This window comes from Pungitius pungitius, chromosome 2 (genome assembly GCF_949316345.1).
Source record: "Pungitius pungitius chromosome 2, fPunPun2.1, whole genome shotgun sequence".
NCBI lineage: Eukaryota > Metazoa > Chordata > Actinopteri > Perciformes > Gasterosteidae > Pungitius > Pungitius pungitius.
This window is the reverse complement of record NC_084901.1, coordinates 20415202-20431348: the sequence shown is the minus strand read 5'-3', so window position 1 is coordinate 20431348 and position 16147 is coordinate 20415202. Positions and strand designations below refer to the sequence as shown.

The 16147-nt window shown below is 44.8% G+C and overlaps 2 protein-coding genes across 8 annotated transcripts in view; both read left to right on the top strand.

The window, feature by feature from the left end:
- The window catches only part of LOC119211101 (large ribosomal subunit protein eL42), a 300484-nt gene that overhangs the window by 202186 nt on the left and 82151 nt on the right, over positions 1-16147 (top strand). The gene's annotated exons all lie outside the window — the stretch shown is intronic.
- enox2 (ecto-NOX disulfide-thiol exchanger 2) overlaps positions 1-16147 on the top strand; it is a 118400-nt gene that overhangs the window by 91635 nt on the left and 10618 nt on the right. For all 7 annotated transcript variants that reach the window (XM_037460656.2, XM_062560591.1, XM_037460659.2 and 4 more), the window contains 5 exons: positions 3736-3942; positions 6090-6323; positions 7473-7685; positions 10243-10349; positions 14007-14121. In XM_037460656.2, coding sequence (XP_037316553.2) covers positions 3736-3942; positions 6090-6323; positions 7473-7685; positions 10243-10349; positions 14007-14121 — 876 coding nt within the window. The remainder of the gene's footprint in view (positions 1-3735; positions 3943-6089; positions 6324-7472; positions 7686-10242; positions 10350-14006; positions 14122-16147) is intronic.

Here is a 16147-nt window from a genome sequence, read left to right as displayed (position 1 = left end):
TGCATTCTTCCTTTTGTTTTGTTTATCACACACATAAACCACTGTTTCAGATGTGCTTGCATGTATGTGGTGTGCACTACGGCTCATTATAAATTGTCCCTATCACAAGACTGTTCAGAGGGATCAGCTGAAGTTTAACTTCACCTTGGAACATAGTTCTAAACATACACGGTCAAAGTCCCAGGAGCCTCTCCAGTGCGAGCAGGGGCACGACAACCCCGTTGGTTTACTAAGTGACAGGCGTGGCTCTGAGCTGTCTCAGGGATGCAGGCGGTCCCCGGGTCGGTGCGAGCCTTGACCCGATGTCCCAAGCAGGGCGCCGGTGTCCAGGTAACAGTGTTTTGCATATGGTGTCCATCACAAGTTATTACCCCCTCGCCCCTTCCGCGCCGCCCGTCATCCCTCCCTTAGCTCTTCCGCTAGGGTTCATTGTCACTTACCCCCCCCTCCCCGAGTGCGCATCCTCATCAAGCTCTCTTCTTGTTGCATCCTTCTCCCTTTCCGTTTCCATCTTAATCCGTCTTTCACTGTCCCCGCTGACGCCGCCTGGCTCTCCTCCAATCTAGTGCTGAAGGCGGTACCCCCCGCCTTTTTATCTACGTGGTTTGAAGCCTTGGAAGTCTCAGAACTTGAGTCTAATTGGGCGTCAAACTCGCATCGTCTGTGTCTTACACTTTCCAGCTTCTGAATGCCGTCTGATGAGCAATAATTATCTTTAAGGAAGGATGAAACATAATCTTTTGAGCTTTGATGATAGTGGCAGTGTGTTACAGAGTTGCTTATGCACACAAACACAACAGTAGTAGACATTAATAATAAAAATCTTGACAAACACTTAAAGTGAAATCACAATTCATTAGTCAATCAATGGCCTAATGGAAAGCTCTCTAAAAGTGTCAGTTGGGCACAATGTGTCACTTTGGCACAATGTGCCAGCGATGACGCCGATTCCTCTGTGTGATAAATCTTCTTGTTCCCGTGTGACGTGAATGGACTAAACATGTTTAGTCGAGTGTTTGTAAATGTGGTTTATCGTCTGAATAACAGTCCTTGGAGGCTTGGAGCCTCCTCCCCCGTGGCAGCCCCTCCGACTATAAAAGGCTGTTAAGCCCGGTCGGGGTGATGGATGGTGGTGACCCGTGGTGGTGAAGCACAGCAGTTGGTGGCCGCCCGGCGGGACGGGGCTGGACGGAGAGTCGCTCCGTGTGTTTGCTTTAGAGCAGCCTCCCTGTTTATCCAAAGCAACATGGCCAAATGAAAGCACATCCACCAGCTTATTAGTAAGACCGTGATTCATAATGGCCCACAATGCAGTCCGGTAGCTGTAGGTTTCAACTAAAAGGGCAGAAAGCTAAAATAATCTATATTATATTCCCATCCTGGTTTTTGTTTTACTACGAATTATCGACCTCGAAGCATCTCAAAATGACTCAAAGGCGACACACGTGTTGAGTTAGAATTTGGACCAAACAAATACTTTCCTATCAGGCAGCAGCTCCCTTGTGTTTCCACATTGGATCCCACTAAAGCTGCTCCCTCCGTCCTCTCCATGTCTTTCTCTGCAGTTTGATACAGGTGAACCTGATGCGCTCCCTTGCCCTGCTCACAAATGCTCCAAATATATTGTATGGTAATATTTATTTTGTGCAATTCAATCAAGAGATGATGAACAGTTCATTTGAATCTTGTGCATGAAAAAAATAAATCTTTCTGCACTGCTTATTATCTCAATGTTTTTCATTCCCAGTCACATTAAAAAGAATGGCGGAGGCAGAGGGAGGTCTATGCAGCTTTGAGTGTGTGTGTGTGTGTGGCAGAGGCGGGAGAATGTTTTAAAGAAAAGGACATTGCTGGCTTGGGCTCAGTTGCAGCTCTTCAGAGGACTGCATGTGAGTACAAGGAGCTCTGGCAGCAGGGGGATTGGGAGCAGATAAATCTTTGTAACCAGGAAAGATTTCAGTTTTCACTGCGCGGCATGCCGTAAATATCCTTCTTTGTAAAATATGGATTCCAACTGGTTGGGTGATTAATTGCCATACTATTATGATGCATCATAAAAGCGTGGCTCAATGCAGTTGTCCTCTCAGGTTTGGCTGAGCCCTTGACTCCGTCATGTGGGACGAGCCGCCCTGCCAAGAAAACCTCCTTTCAGCTCGCATTATGATCTTGTTGTCTCTTTCAAGTTTAGGGTTCAGCTTTTATGAATTTTGAATCCTGGATGTGCATGCTTTACCTCATTGATAGAGGGCAAATGCGAGTTAGAAGGCCAGATCTGAACTCCACTTGGATTGTGTTACCAATTGACAGCGAGAAGGATGAAACGCCTGTATTGCCGCACTAGAACGACGCTCGGTCTCAAAATCTGTTTGATCGCGCCTATAAGAGAGCGCGAGATATCTGAATGAATTCCAAATGCAGCTTATCAGCGAGGCCCTCGTGAAACACCTCAGGTATCCGACCCGGTTCAGCTCCAGTTCTTGTCGTGGGTATCGATATCTACAAAGGGTGGGAGCGTCGGTAATGCTGATTGCGAGGCCTTTTATAGCACACATCCAGAGATCCAGCATCCGCAGCGTTCCCCTGATTAGCTTGTTCCCTCCTCCGTGGACCCCGCTAATCACATTCATCGTGGATGAGAAAGCTGATCTATCGGAGATTAAATCAGTCGACACTCCTCTGTGTTGAATAAGTGATTTGTGCAATGCAGGGGACCTTTCACATGAGAGGATTTGCAATCACTTTATGGCCAAAAGGATTTCATTTTCATGCATGGAATGGTTTTGATATTAACATTTATCTAACAAAAAACGGTCCCAGCATGTTGCTCAAAGTTATCATTATTCACGCATTAGGCTTTATCATTTAGGTCATAAGTGCGATGTTTAAAATATGATTTAATTGAATTTTGAAGCACCAGGCTCCAAAATGTTGCATGTTTTTCGAGGTCTTGGATTGTGTTTAGATGTTGTTTGAGCTGGATCTTTTCTTCTCAGCAGTAGATATATAGACTTAGACCCCAAATATAGAATTAGACCCAAAAGACCCATTTGGGATTCATTTGTTTTTTTTTAGCCTTCTGAATATTTGTTTTTGAATTGCATTATTAGTCTTTTTTTTCAGTTAATGAAATGCCACTTTCCCCTTTTCAGAATCTCTTCTTAAATATGTTGATTGATCTTTGAGTTGATATTTCCTTCTATATTATTAACTTTTATGCATGTTTAATTTATGTATGCACCTGGTGGGCAGTCTGTGCGATATAAACACCCAGGCTTTTATTTCTTGGAGTCATTGCCATTCAAATGTTGGCATTAAAAGTTAGAATACAGCATCTGCTGCTTATTTTGATCTTTTCATTTTTTTTCATTTGATTGCACATACAAGCACACATATTTATTTTTTGATTAAATCTAAAAGAGAGAATATAATACATCTTTATGTCTCCCAAAAGTTTCCAGCAACGATCAGAACAGTATGTTCTCGCCATTGAACATTTCGCCTCAATATTCACCATAAGTATAATTCCAACGAAAGAAATCGAATGTCGGTGTCCTGCGACGGCCAAATTATTCCTCGAGTTGTTTGTATTACAGCTGTATCATCTCCACATAAATGCAAGTGCACACACTTCCATCATTCAGATTATTGTTTTCCAGCCATGTCTTAATATTTCAACCTGGTGATGGCGGATGAATCTCTGTTTTTAATCTCCTCTGTTCCGCCACTTTTGAACAGACCTTCCGCCTCCCGCCACCAGGGACCGCCCCCCAGGGTGTAAGACGGTGTTTGTCGGCGGTCTGCCCGAGAACGCCACAGAGCAGCTCATCATGGAGGTCTTCGGGCAGTGTGGCGATATCACCGCCATACGCAAGAGCAAGAAAAACTTCTGCCATATCAGATTTGCCGAAGAGTTCACTGTGGACAAGGCTCTCTTTCTGTCTGGTAAGCCGCCGCGAGTCGGAAGCCTTGGTCTGTAAATGCTTATTGTCGTGATATTTTGTTGCGTTTGTGTCAGTGGGTCCGTGGAAGTAAAAACTCGCACAGACAATTTTACCTTGTCAAAAGAAAAAATTGCTTCATGAAAAAAGTGGAATCTCCCAAGGTGCAGGAATGCCTCAATTCATTTTAACGTTCGGAGGACATTTGGGATGAACTGTAAACATCTGTATAATTTACAACTGTCTGCCATTCCAAACAAACACACAAATATGATGTTGGGGGTAATCCAGGATCATGAAATTATTCAGGATAATCTGGAAGGGAAAACCTGCATAGCCAGTAGATTCATCCTCTTCCTCTTTGCAACTGCATTGGGGGAACTATGGGAAAGGGCAGCTGGGAGACAGAAGTTGGGATTAATAGTGGTCGACCACTAGAAACTCAAACGACAGGAGATATAAATGAGCGTTAACTCAGAAAAAGAATAGCACTCTAATAACCATGTGCCACCAGCTTATGGTTTCTTATCTTATCTTCATTTTCACAGCTGCTTCTACGGCCCAGACGTCTTAAATCTCTCTGTGCCGAGGCCCGTATATTCTTGCTTTGAAAAAACCCATTTAACCTGGAAGGCAGTTGCATAGTGTTCCAGTGTTATTAAGCCACGGTGTCTGTGTGTGTTTGTGTGGCAACTATTTTGAATGAGGGGTTCTGTGATTTAGCCTTACTCTTTTTTTTTTTTCTCACAGTGAGACGAGGTAGCTGAGTTCCATATATCAGCCAGATGACAGAGCTGTGTACTATTCCCATAAATAATACCCCCCCCCCACACACACACACACACACACACACACACACATTCACTGTGCAAACACAATACCCAGCAATGACACAAACTCCAGCGGCTCTGAGCGCACAGAGATCTCCTCCAGATGAAATATTGAAGTAGTGGTATATTGGGAGCCTGAAGCAGGGAGAGCGGGTTGAAGTAGAAACCCCCGAACTCACACTTATTTCTTTTCCTGTTTGCAATAGCATCTATCAAGCCCCCCCCCCCCCCCCCCCCCAAGTGCGCTGTGCCTCACAGTGAATCACACTAGGCATCATTACCCTGTCCGGCAAGCACACACAAAGATACACACACACACACACGTGGGTACCCAAACACTCAAAGTCAACACGCCCTCTGATCATTTTAACCAATTAAATCACAAAATGGCCATGATTTCCCTTCTGATCCGCAACCAGCCATTAGTGAGGATTCATTTTGAGGATACAGGGGTAGAAGGGAGGGGGGTTAATGAAGGGATATTGTGGTTTCCCAAGTGAGGTAATGGGCCTCTCTTGTGTATTGACGAAAAGGATACAGTCCCATCGTGTCAAAGGAAGGGTTTCAACTAGCAAATAGATATGACAAGGGTAGAAAAGGGAGGTAAGAAAGTGTGGAGACCCCGCTACATAACATCATGTAGTCTATTTACATTTTGTGGAAGGGGATGTAAAGTGACTCTCGACTGGACCAGAAAGAAAACCTTCAGCGTAAAGACTAAAGCTCATCTCTGCTCTTCTGCTCCTGTTGCTATTCAGTTAACTCAAAATCCACCCCTGAGGGCTTTTCTTCTTTTCATTAGCATAAAAACATATTTTTAGTGCCCATATTTTAACGTTACTCTTGTTCTTTTTTTTATTATTCTTAAGCAGTCGAGAGATCTAAGATTACCATATAGAATATTTTTTAACAAAAAGTGGCCGCCAGGTGCGAATGGGAAGTGTCTAAAGGCACTGGGGCGTTGCGCTGGTCTTAACCGTGACTACCTCAGTCTGACTGAGCCACACGTTTCCCGCCACATGTTCTCAGTGACGATGCTAACATGTGAATGCTAAGCAAGTACAATGGTTGCCATTTTCACCTTTTGAGTTTAGGGTGAAATCCATCAAGTCAGGGGCTCACCAGAGTCAATAGGACACCAATTGTCATCCCACCAATCTCAATGAAGCACAGAAAGGTTATCGAAAAAAAGAGCGAGCCAAACGCTCAGATCAGTGTGTTAATGACATCAATCTGCCTCAGCAAACAGATGACTTTATTTTAATTGGCGAGTTCCCCGTTGTCCCATCTGCCCCCCCCCTCCATATCTCGCCTCTCATAGGTTACCGTATACGCCTGGGCTCGAGCACAGACAAAAAGGACACAGGCCGTCTCCACGTGGACTTCGCCCAGGCCAGAGACGACCTCTATGAGTGGGAGTGTCGCCAGCGAATGTTCGCCAGAGAGGAGCGGCACCGGCGCAAGATAGAGGAGGATCTTCTGCGGCCGCCCTCCCCTCCTCCCATCGTCCACTACTCGGAGCACGAGTGCAGCCAGCTGGGAGACAAGATCAAAGGTTGGCAAAAAAATATATAAAGCACGTACGGTAAAATATGCATATGGTCCGATGGCACAAACATAACAAACACTGCTCCGTACTGAAGTAAAACCCTCGGCGTGCAGGATTTCCTTTTAATCAACTGCACCGCATTTACATACACAGCCCTCATTTTCACATCTTTAATGAGCAATCCACACAAAATGAGGCTCCACTCACGGCACCATCATTACGCCACAAAACACCAACCGACAAGGGACAGAGCGAGGTAAAAAAAAGCAGTCCTGTGCGATTGCACCTGTGCTTGTCCGCTCCTGCGAAGATGTTAAACTGCAGCTCGCTACTTGACGCAGGACCTCTCTCTTGTTCTAACGAACTCTGGGAGTTTGTTTTCAGACGATGCTTCTCCGAGGCTGTTAAACACAGTGCATCGGCTTACTGTTCCCTCGCCGCATGCTCCTCTCGCTCCTCTGCTTGTCCTCTCCACTTTCTCGTCTCGGCTCATGTTCCCCCCCCCTCCCCCCTGCCCCCCACCGCTCTACTCAGCTTTCCTTCCAGTTTCACTAACAAGCGATGGCACTTGCAGGTCTCGGTCACAGTTGCCCGATAGCAGAGCGTCAGTGACTGTGCCTCTCTATCATCTGCCTGTGTCTCTTCCAGCTCTGGTGCAAAGAATGGCTGTGTTGTTTTAGCCAAGGGTTTGTTTCTGAAGTCTTTGGGCCGCTGTTGTTAAAGCACACGTCCCCGCTATTCGCCACAGATTTAGATTGACTTTTTCCACCCAGTTGGAATAGATGGTTTAGCCCCTTTTCGGTGACATCAAACTCCCAGCAGGACTTTTTGCTCCCCTCAGGTATCATTGGGTGCTGTGAAGCTCCTTGTTGCCGAGCATATGCCAGTCTATCATGTGTACACTTCCCTTTTTTTTCTTTCATCCTACACCACAGATGTTCTTCTTTTCTCCTGGCCTTGTTAAAAAGTGTTTGCTGCTTTCTACTAATTTAAATCTCATTTAACAGCCATGTCTCACATGGAATATATGTGTATACCGACTTTTACATGACCATTCTGCGTGCTAAGACTGGATATGACTTCATGATTCTTGCTCCGCTGCATCCACTCTGTCTGACTCTTCCTTTCTCTCTGTGTCCTCGCCTCCCGGTCAAGACGACGGAAAGTTTCCCGAAGCAGTGCGTGTCCTTCTGACCTGGCTGGAACGAGGTGAAGTCAACCGCAGGAACGCCAACAACTTCTACTCCATGATCCAGTCCTCCAACGGCCACATCCGCAGGCTGACGGGCGAGAAGAGTCAGCACGAGAAGGAGGTGGAAGAGGCCAAAGAAAAGTTCAAGACCGCTCTGGCCGGCATAGTTGGCCAATGTGAGTCTTCTGTTCTCCATCACACACACACGTATAATACATTGTATACTGTAGGTACAGTAAGTGTACAACAGTGTTTGGTTTTTGTGTGATGACCAAAGCAAGAGAGTACTACTAAAGTCCATATGGTACCACCTGCTGTGCAGTATAAAAGTACAAGAGGCGGATAACAATGAGTCCATTCCATGCTTGGCCCAGTTTCTGGTTCAGTGTAAGTTTCCCTATCATAGGATCAGACACATAACATGAACGTAATGCAAGACATTTTGTGCCGGAAGGTCCTAACGCAGCTAATAAGTAAGTATAATATTACTATGCACACTGCGGGTATGAAGGTTATTGAGTTTTAAAGGTAAGTTGTGTTACTTTCTGTTGATGTTCCATCACTTTAAATGCATTAAGCGATATCCAAATAGTTTAACTCAATTCACACTGGTCCGTGGTGACTGTAGAGCAATATTGTTCATGTTTCCTTCAGATGAAAGTAGTAAGTGGGTCCATCACATCGCTCGTTTCCATTGATGAAACATATGAAAGCACACTGCTCCTACACGAAGCAGTGTTAGGCTGCCTGGGGCATTTTGTCTCTGCATATTCAACCGCATGCTTCTTAAAATAGAAAATAAACAACCGTCGACACAAAGTTCTCAAGTTTTTTTCACTAGAAAAATATGACACCTAGATGACATAGGAGGTTAGGTTAGGTTTGTTTTGTCTTAACCGCCTCTCTCATTTCAGTTCTGGTCATTTTAACCAGATCACATCAGCCTCCTGAGTTTCACTGGGAAACAACTGTGTAATTACAAAACATATTCTGCCTGCTACTCTTTCAATTGACATCCACGTTAAGTCTGTCTCCGATGGAGTTTATAACCCTTACAGGTCAATTCAACCGACTCGCACGAAAGACAGTCATTTAAGCCCTGTGGTGTCTAGGCATTCAGATAGTTTTCTTTTTATGTGCCCCAGTTTAGAGGTATTGGCTTCTCAATCTTCTGCTGCTGCACAAATACAATGGAGAGGTCCAAAGAATTTAATTTGCGGCGCTCAAGGCATTGAGGAAAAATACCCCTGACTCCAAAGTATCTTTCCCTTCCGGAAACAACGTCCCCTTTTCTAAAGGTAATCCTCGGACTTCACTCTTAAGGAGTTGCCATTCGAGCTGCCGTGTTGCATAAAGGGCTCACGAGTTTGAAAGTCTGTCCGGAACCTTTCCTCTCTTCTCTGCCTTCACCATTGATCTGCTCCCATCAAATTACAGAGTACAGGGAAGATGCTATTGATCCCTCTACCGTTCTCAGTCTCTCTCTCTCGTTGTCGCTCTGTCTTTTTCTCCCCCCCTTCCCCCCTCCCCCACCCACTCTGCAATCTCACACACATACACACGCGTACACACACACACCGCTGCCGGTCGTATTGACAGGCCGCACCCCAACACCCCTGCGTATGTTAGGAGCTTTGGAATACACAGACCACCCATTCACTGTATGAAAAAAGCAGAGCGATGGCTGTATCGATACATTGCCGCTAAGATCGAGTAGGACACAGACCCTTCAGATCCAGAGCAGCTGTCCTCGTACAGATCACATGTAGAAATAATGGACGCCTCCGACTTAAAGGCGTGGTTGTAATGAGAATCTACGACCCGAAGGAGCTGGCTCAGCCGGGCCGTCCTGCAGTCGCGTCTTCACTGAAGGTTAAACTGGCGGCGCTCGAAGCTAACAGAAATCTGCTTAAGGGAAAGCAATTGAGGGACACCATGCTCCTCTAGTACGTTTGGAAGTGTCCTTGGGTAAGATTCTTAACAGCCCTCTGCTGTAGTGGAGCAGCACGGTGGTCAACAGAGGCACGCGGGAAGTGTGTTATTTTTGTCATCTGCCGGTTGCTTAGCAAAAAGTCCCCCGTTGATGAAATGTTTAACAAGACAAGGCATGTGCAGCCGTGCAAACCGTCCTGAGAGCCTGTAATAATAAGTTTGACTCTTAGCTTAGTGCGCTAGCAAGTACAGCTGAGGCTTGTAGGAATGTCATTAATTTTGCAGATATTTTGTGATGCAAGTATTTGACGAACTAAATGGTGGTTTTACAAGAGAAATTAGAGCGATTTTATGAATTTAAGATTGAAGTTGACTTTATTTTAAAGTCACAAATACTCATTCTAAGGACAGCTCCATTTTGATTCAACCCTTTCCTTAGTCATCAAGACATTTTAATAACCACATTTCTTAACTTGTTTTGAAAAAGTCATAAATATGAAGTGAGTATTAGCATAGCCGCTGTGTCCTTGGGCTTCATCACTGCACTTTGAATATTTCAGCAATATTTGAAGTTGTTAAATTTTCTTGTGTGGGAAATATTAGACCGGGCTTCAATGAGATGATGCACTTGCATCTGCTGGTAAGTGGATCACACGCTTGCACACACATATAACACACAGTTCTTGACGTCCCTAGTTGACCACACTTTCTCACTCCTCTGCTCCTTCCCACCTGCCCTGTGTCTTTCTTTCTCTCTCTGTCTCTGGATGGTCTCTGGTCCTTCCCTGCGTCCCGCCACAGTTGAGCAGATTGTGTCTGTATTCCAAGCTGCTTCCAAACAAAAGGCATGGGACCATTTCTCCAAAGCTCAGCGCAAGAACCTGGACATGTGGCGCAAACAAGCAGAGGTTAGTACACTTTGATTTCAATCTGTGGTTCACCTGATTTATTGAAATTTAGACTTTATCCCATTCTTTTCCGACCGCTGTCTCCCCTTTTTACTTGAGATGTAGATGTTTGTTTTTTAATTCATAGATCAGATACTTACTTTCAGGCTACATAATTATCCTATAATTCATCCAAAAAGGGGGTAAAAATAGGTCAAATCAGAAGTCAAAAGAGCAGACTCCGTGACAGTAAGTACTTTGAATGAAGCCAGAACACTGAACAGGTACTGGCTCACTCCAGCGAGTGTGAGATAGAAACACAGGGCTCTGAACCTTCACCCCTATCTCCTCCACCACTGCCATCCTTGTTGGATACAAGCTGCCGGGTGAGTTTCCATCTCTAAGCGCACAGGTAAAACCGCACTAGAATTCTCCCCCTGCTCCAACAAATCACAAAGAAAAGTTTTTGAGTGGATGAATGAGGAGGAATTTCTCGGGGTTTAAAATCATATTTATTTTCAGAGAAAACCGTGCTGTTAGGTTTAAAAAATAAGGATCTATCTTGTAGTCTACTTTGTTTCCTGTGTACTGCTCTATTTGCTCTTTTTTTATTTTTTTCTCACCGCCAAAGCAAGCGTTGCAGTAATTATCCCGAAGCCACATTGTATGTAATAGAGGGTCTGGATTGTGATACAGTCCTGGGTGTAATGGACTCATATGTGATTGGTAAGTTTCTTTGAATCTCAATATAAAAAAACAACAGATTTATTGTGAAGCAATCAACTTGTTCAAAAACGTCTCTTTAAAGGTAGGTGTTGCAAAGCAGAATTGTTGATTTATGTTCAAATTTGAGGGTCCCTCAGGGATATGGCTCTCTATATATACAAAGGATGTTTTAAAGATCAACCATGTGGATAGTGATTTTATCGGGCCTCTGGAGACCATTCTTTCTTCCTGCTTCCTTTATAGAGTTGCTGTATACACACTGCCTACAGTAGGGAGTACAGCACGACAATGGATGCAAGATAAAGTGAGGTGGACGCTCCACTGCGTAATATGTCCCCCATTCATGGAAAACAAATCCTTTCACTAAAATGATTTCTAGTGTTTCCCCTCCAGCTACTTTAAACTTAACTAGAGGTGTCAGAATATACTTTAATTGTGTTTGAGAGTGACACACAACTATGTTTTACAAGGGTTTGCGTCTCATGGTGGGAAGCAAACAGACAACGTTTTTTGCGATGCAAACAGAGACTTCAACTGAGTCTATGTCTCAGAAGACTAAAAACTAAAGTATTCTTTGCCGCCCAACTAGCGTAGTCAATATTTTTCTATTTGCATTGGATCCTATCAGTACTTGTATGTCAAAGGGCCCGTTCTGCAATTAAGCTCAGCTCCACAGAGCGTTTTAGTTTTGCAGACTCTCACTGGCTCAGCGGTGGTCCTGGCAGCAGCTAGCTCCAAAAAGCTCTGAAGGCGAGCGCAACTTGCGGTTGAACTTGATGGAGCATTTGGCGGATAAAGAAACCAATATGTCGCATCGGAAGTCAAAAGGAAAAATGGATGAGATTGGTTGATTGTTGGACTTGCATTCCGCACGGCTCCAAATTTATTTCACTACCGAGCAAGAGGATGGGACTCTTGGCCCGTAGGACTCTTGCTACAAGCCGGTCGCTTAGTTCAGCTAAAAGTGCATAGAGCTGAAGAGGTGGGTGCTAACTCTCAGTGCCCGGCCATTTTTTTTTTTACATTACAGCGAGTGATTGGATTCAAAAAGTGTATTTTCACATTGATCTTTGAAAGGCTGCAGCGCAGAGGACTGGCAGCCTCTGGCCAGTGTAAAGAGCATAGGTAAGTGAGTGCAGTTGCTCAGGGGTACTTTATCATCAAATAGGCAGCCAGTTTCACTCTGTCATATTGTATATTCAATATGATTCTCTGGCCTGCAGGCGAAATATGGAGGCAGAATCAGACAACAGCTGTCTGGCTCTCAGTGTTTTCACTGTGTGTGTGTGTGTGTGTGTGTGTGTGTGTGTGTGTGTGTGTGTGTGTGTGTGTGTGTGTGTGTGTGTGTGTGTGTGTGTGTGTGTGTGTGTGTGCGTGTGCGCGTGTGCGTGTGTGTGGGGACCTCTGCCATGAGCTCGAGATGATAACGTCAGCTGGCAGATGTTTGTAAGTTTGTTTACTCTCGGGCAGCTTCGTGGATTTCAGCACTATTTTTTTTCAGCATCTTGGTGGGATTTGTTCATTGTTGAGTATCGTTTGTGATAAATACACCAAGATTTTTCAACACCAAACTGTTAAGGTTGTAAAGTAAAAATACTGTTCGCTTTATCAACTTTACTTGGTATTTACGTTCCTAACTTGACGACCAGATGTCCTTGTTCCTGAAATCTATTGGGTTCTAGTAGGTTTTATCAAGACCGCGGGGTTACTGGAGGTGAGTAAAGTCGTATTGTGTTTTCAACCGAGACAATGGTTGGATAATTTCCCAACTGGCTTAAAGAAGACGACGTGTCGCATACAGCACCAAGGCGTTATAATGTATTTTTCAGCCAGGACTGCGATAACTCACTATTATTGTCTTATCATCATAGAAAAATGTTCTATTGATTTTATGCTCGTTTAGCATTCTGTCTCGATAATGCGTGTCTCGAGATTTTGTTATGATGAAAAGCAGAAATTGAAGTGATCTCGCTGTTTTAATTTGCTTATTTTTCTACAAGGCACCCATGTTGACTTGGTAGTTTGACCTTGAACTCGATGTGCGTGGTTTGCTTTTGTTTACCTGGACGTTTTTCTGTCACCTTGAAACCGCTGAAGGAAAGAAGGGTAATCAGTCTGATAGCTGTGCTCTCGATTCTCCAGCCTCATTATCATAACACCGCCTGTTCTCAATGGAGACGATGCGTTCCACTGTGGTTGAACATCTGCTCACAAATGGAATGAAAGCATGAAAATCTCCTAAAACTGTGCCTTTGTTGCTTTGGTCTTAGCCTGGAACGTCTGCTGTGTGTAAAGCATTAGCAGGATTTTATTTGTTTGTTTATTTTCTCTGCCACCAGATCTGAAAGGTTTGGTCTTATTTCTTCACAGCCAATCCAGTGGTTTGACCCTAATCATCTTGAGAAAAGTCTGAGTCAATGTATGAATGAGCAATTCTGCCTGTAAGGGTACAATGAAAAAAATATATTTTACACTTATTTTACAGTTACTGCTGTGGGTTGCCAGATGTGGGTGTAGAAATCCCAACGGCACATATTGTAAGCGGTATATGCTCAAAGATGCATTTCATGCCTTGTCGGCTTAAATCTGTGTTTCCTGACGCAATGGTGCTTTTGACGTGTTTGACAGGAACAGTTGTCACACAATTATAGTGCATTTAAGCTTCCTGAATGTGAATAGTTTCTTCAAGTACCAAACTTTGGGGTTTGGCTACCACCTATTGCTGCGCCAGAGGAGGAGCGTAGCCTCAACTCTTGAGATGATCCTTTTCATCTGGATTCATCCGCACCCATTTGTCCTGAACTGATGTTTCATGAGTATTGCTCCCAGCTAATGCTAAACCTCAACATAGAAATCAAAGACCCGCCTCATTGATGTTCCTTCTACTACGAAAACGTGACTCTGCCATTATTCTGTGCCGTTCTGACCCGTGTTGTTGGTTGTGTCTTGCAGGAGATTAGAAACATGCACAGCGAGCAGCTGATGGGCATCAGGCGAGAGGAGGAGATGGAGATGTCGGACGATGACATGGAGGACTCCCCTGACAGCAAGCACTCTGAGGACTCTGGTATGCACGCGTATGCTCCTCGCAGTTCCACACGGCTGTCAAAATGGGCTGATGAAGTTCATGGGAGGATGAGCGCGGGGGGCGTTGGAATAGATGGGAGTGACTGTCGTGGTTTAGCTTAAATGATAGTAATCACCCCCCGGCCCACCTTGTGATGCACAACTTAGCGTGCCAATCCGTCAGATCCCCTTGCTTCTGCCTAATGGCCGATTGGGGCACCACTGCAACGCTGTTATCGTCCCCTTCCCCACTCTTTGAACGTCATTGCTGCGCAACCTCTCAAATCGCGATTATGGCAACCGGTACGTTTTGAATCGGCACCGGAGCAACATTAGGTGCGTTTCTTGCCTCTCTCCGTGTGGCCACGCTATCTTTGCATACTCTTTCTTCTCGCCTTTTAATCATTCCAATCTCATGCCGTTTGCTAATATGACAGCTCCTCTAATCAGCATGCAAATGTATGTAAATGCACTCGTTGGCTCGGGCCTCTTCTCTTCTGCAACCTGACTATATTTAACTATTTGTCCATATCGCATCGCTGTCAACGGCCTGTCAATCCGCTCGACGCCGCGGCGTTGGCCGAGGCGGTGGGTGCTAATGTGACACTTTCTGTTATTTGTGTTAACACGCTGGCGGTAACACCTCCTTTACTCACTAACCTTTTAGCAAAGAGGGCATGTTTACACGTCCACTAGGCCGGCTGCAAACACCTGTGTTTTGACTGCAGCCTCTTAAAAAGTGAATCAATGCTCTGCGTCTGACATGTACAGAATAGGAAGCGAGAGAACTGCGTGCGTGCGTGCGTGCGTGTGTGTGTGTGTGTGTTTCTATGCATGCAAGCTCGTGGACGTCTGCAGGTCGATAGCGCCGGCTGTTATGTAACAGAAGGGGGAATTGCTCCGACTCCGGCCAAGCGGTTGACATCCCCCTCACACCAAGTTGATGAGGCTCTCGGATCAATGCTCTTCTCACCTCATACCCTCATCTTGCTGGGAGAAAAGCACACACACACACACAGCGTGGATGCATGCACACACTCTCCCAGCAAGAGTTCATTAACACCGCCAATGGTCCTTCATGATAGACTGCAGGCAGCACTCATGTACACTCACACAAAAACCTAAGCAGACACGCAGTCATGCACACACACACACAAAGAGGATGGGCTTATCTCCTCTCTCCAGTCTGTGTATTTTACTTTTCCAAAGAGCTTCCCCCCTCGAGGCCCACAGGAGGAGAGCAGGCCTGATAATACTGGACATCTCTGGAGTTGAGCAGGTCTCAAATAATAACTCCCACTGTCTCCTCTCTTTGCTCAATAGGTCAGGTCAACTGTCCAGTAGAGAGCGATTGGGGAGACACTGGGATTATTACTGCTTTCAGGAGTCCATGTTGATGTAGTGTTTGATTATTTGAAGAATTACACCTTGACTTGGGTTCCTTTTGTGTCGGATGGATGTATAAAGAACAATTTCGGGGATTTTTTGTCCTGTCTGTTCTCACTGGTTTTAAGAGTGGGTCTCGGGTCAGAAAAGGGTGTTTCTTTAAATCTGTGTTGAAGATTTTGTTAAATTTAAATCTGATGACAGTTGTTTGCTAATGCTACTCGGCCACGGTCACTACAATTATGAAGTGGATTAAGCAAATGGTTCCAGTCCTTTTCCAATTATTTATTCCTGCTTTTCATTAAAAAAACACAGCCTCTAATGTGTTTTCATAGTTTGGCCACTATTGCCCATGACAGCCGTAATACATTTCCAAATGCGTTGCCGTTGGAACACAACGTATATTTATCAATCATGTTGAAATAGAGCCACATAGCCCTGATGAAGCTAATTATATGAATGTAACACTTGAATGAATGCGCCCTGATCTTTTTCTTGCAAGGAAGGGCGGAGATATATTTAGCAGCAGACATGAATCAAGAGGACCTTTTATAATTTTGTGTTTGAGGATGCATGAAATGTTCATAAAGTCAAACTGCGACCCGATTGACGGGGGCAGTGTCGCGCATGAGCCACACCAT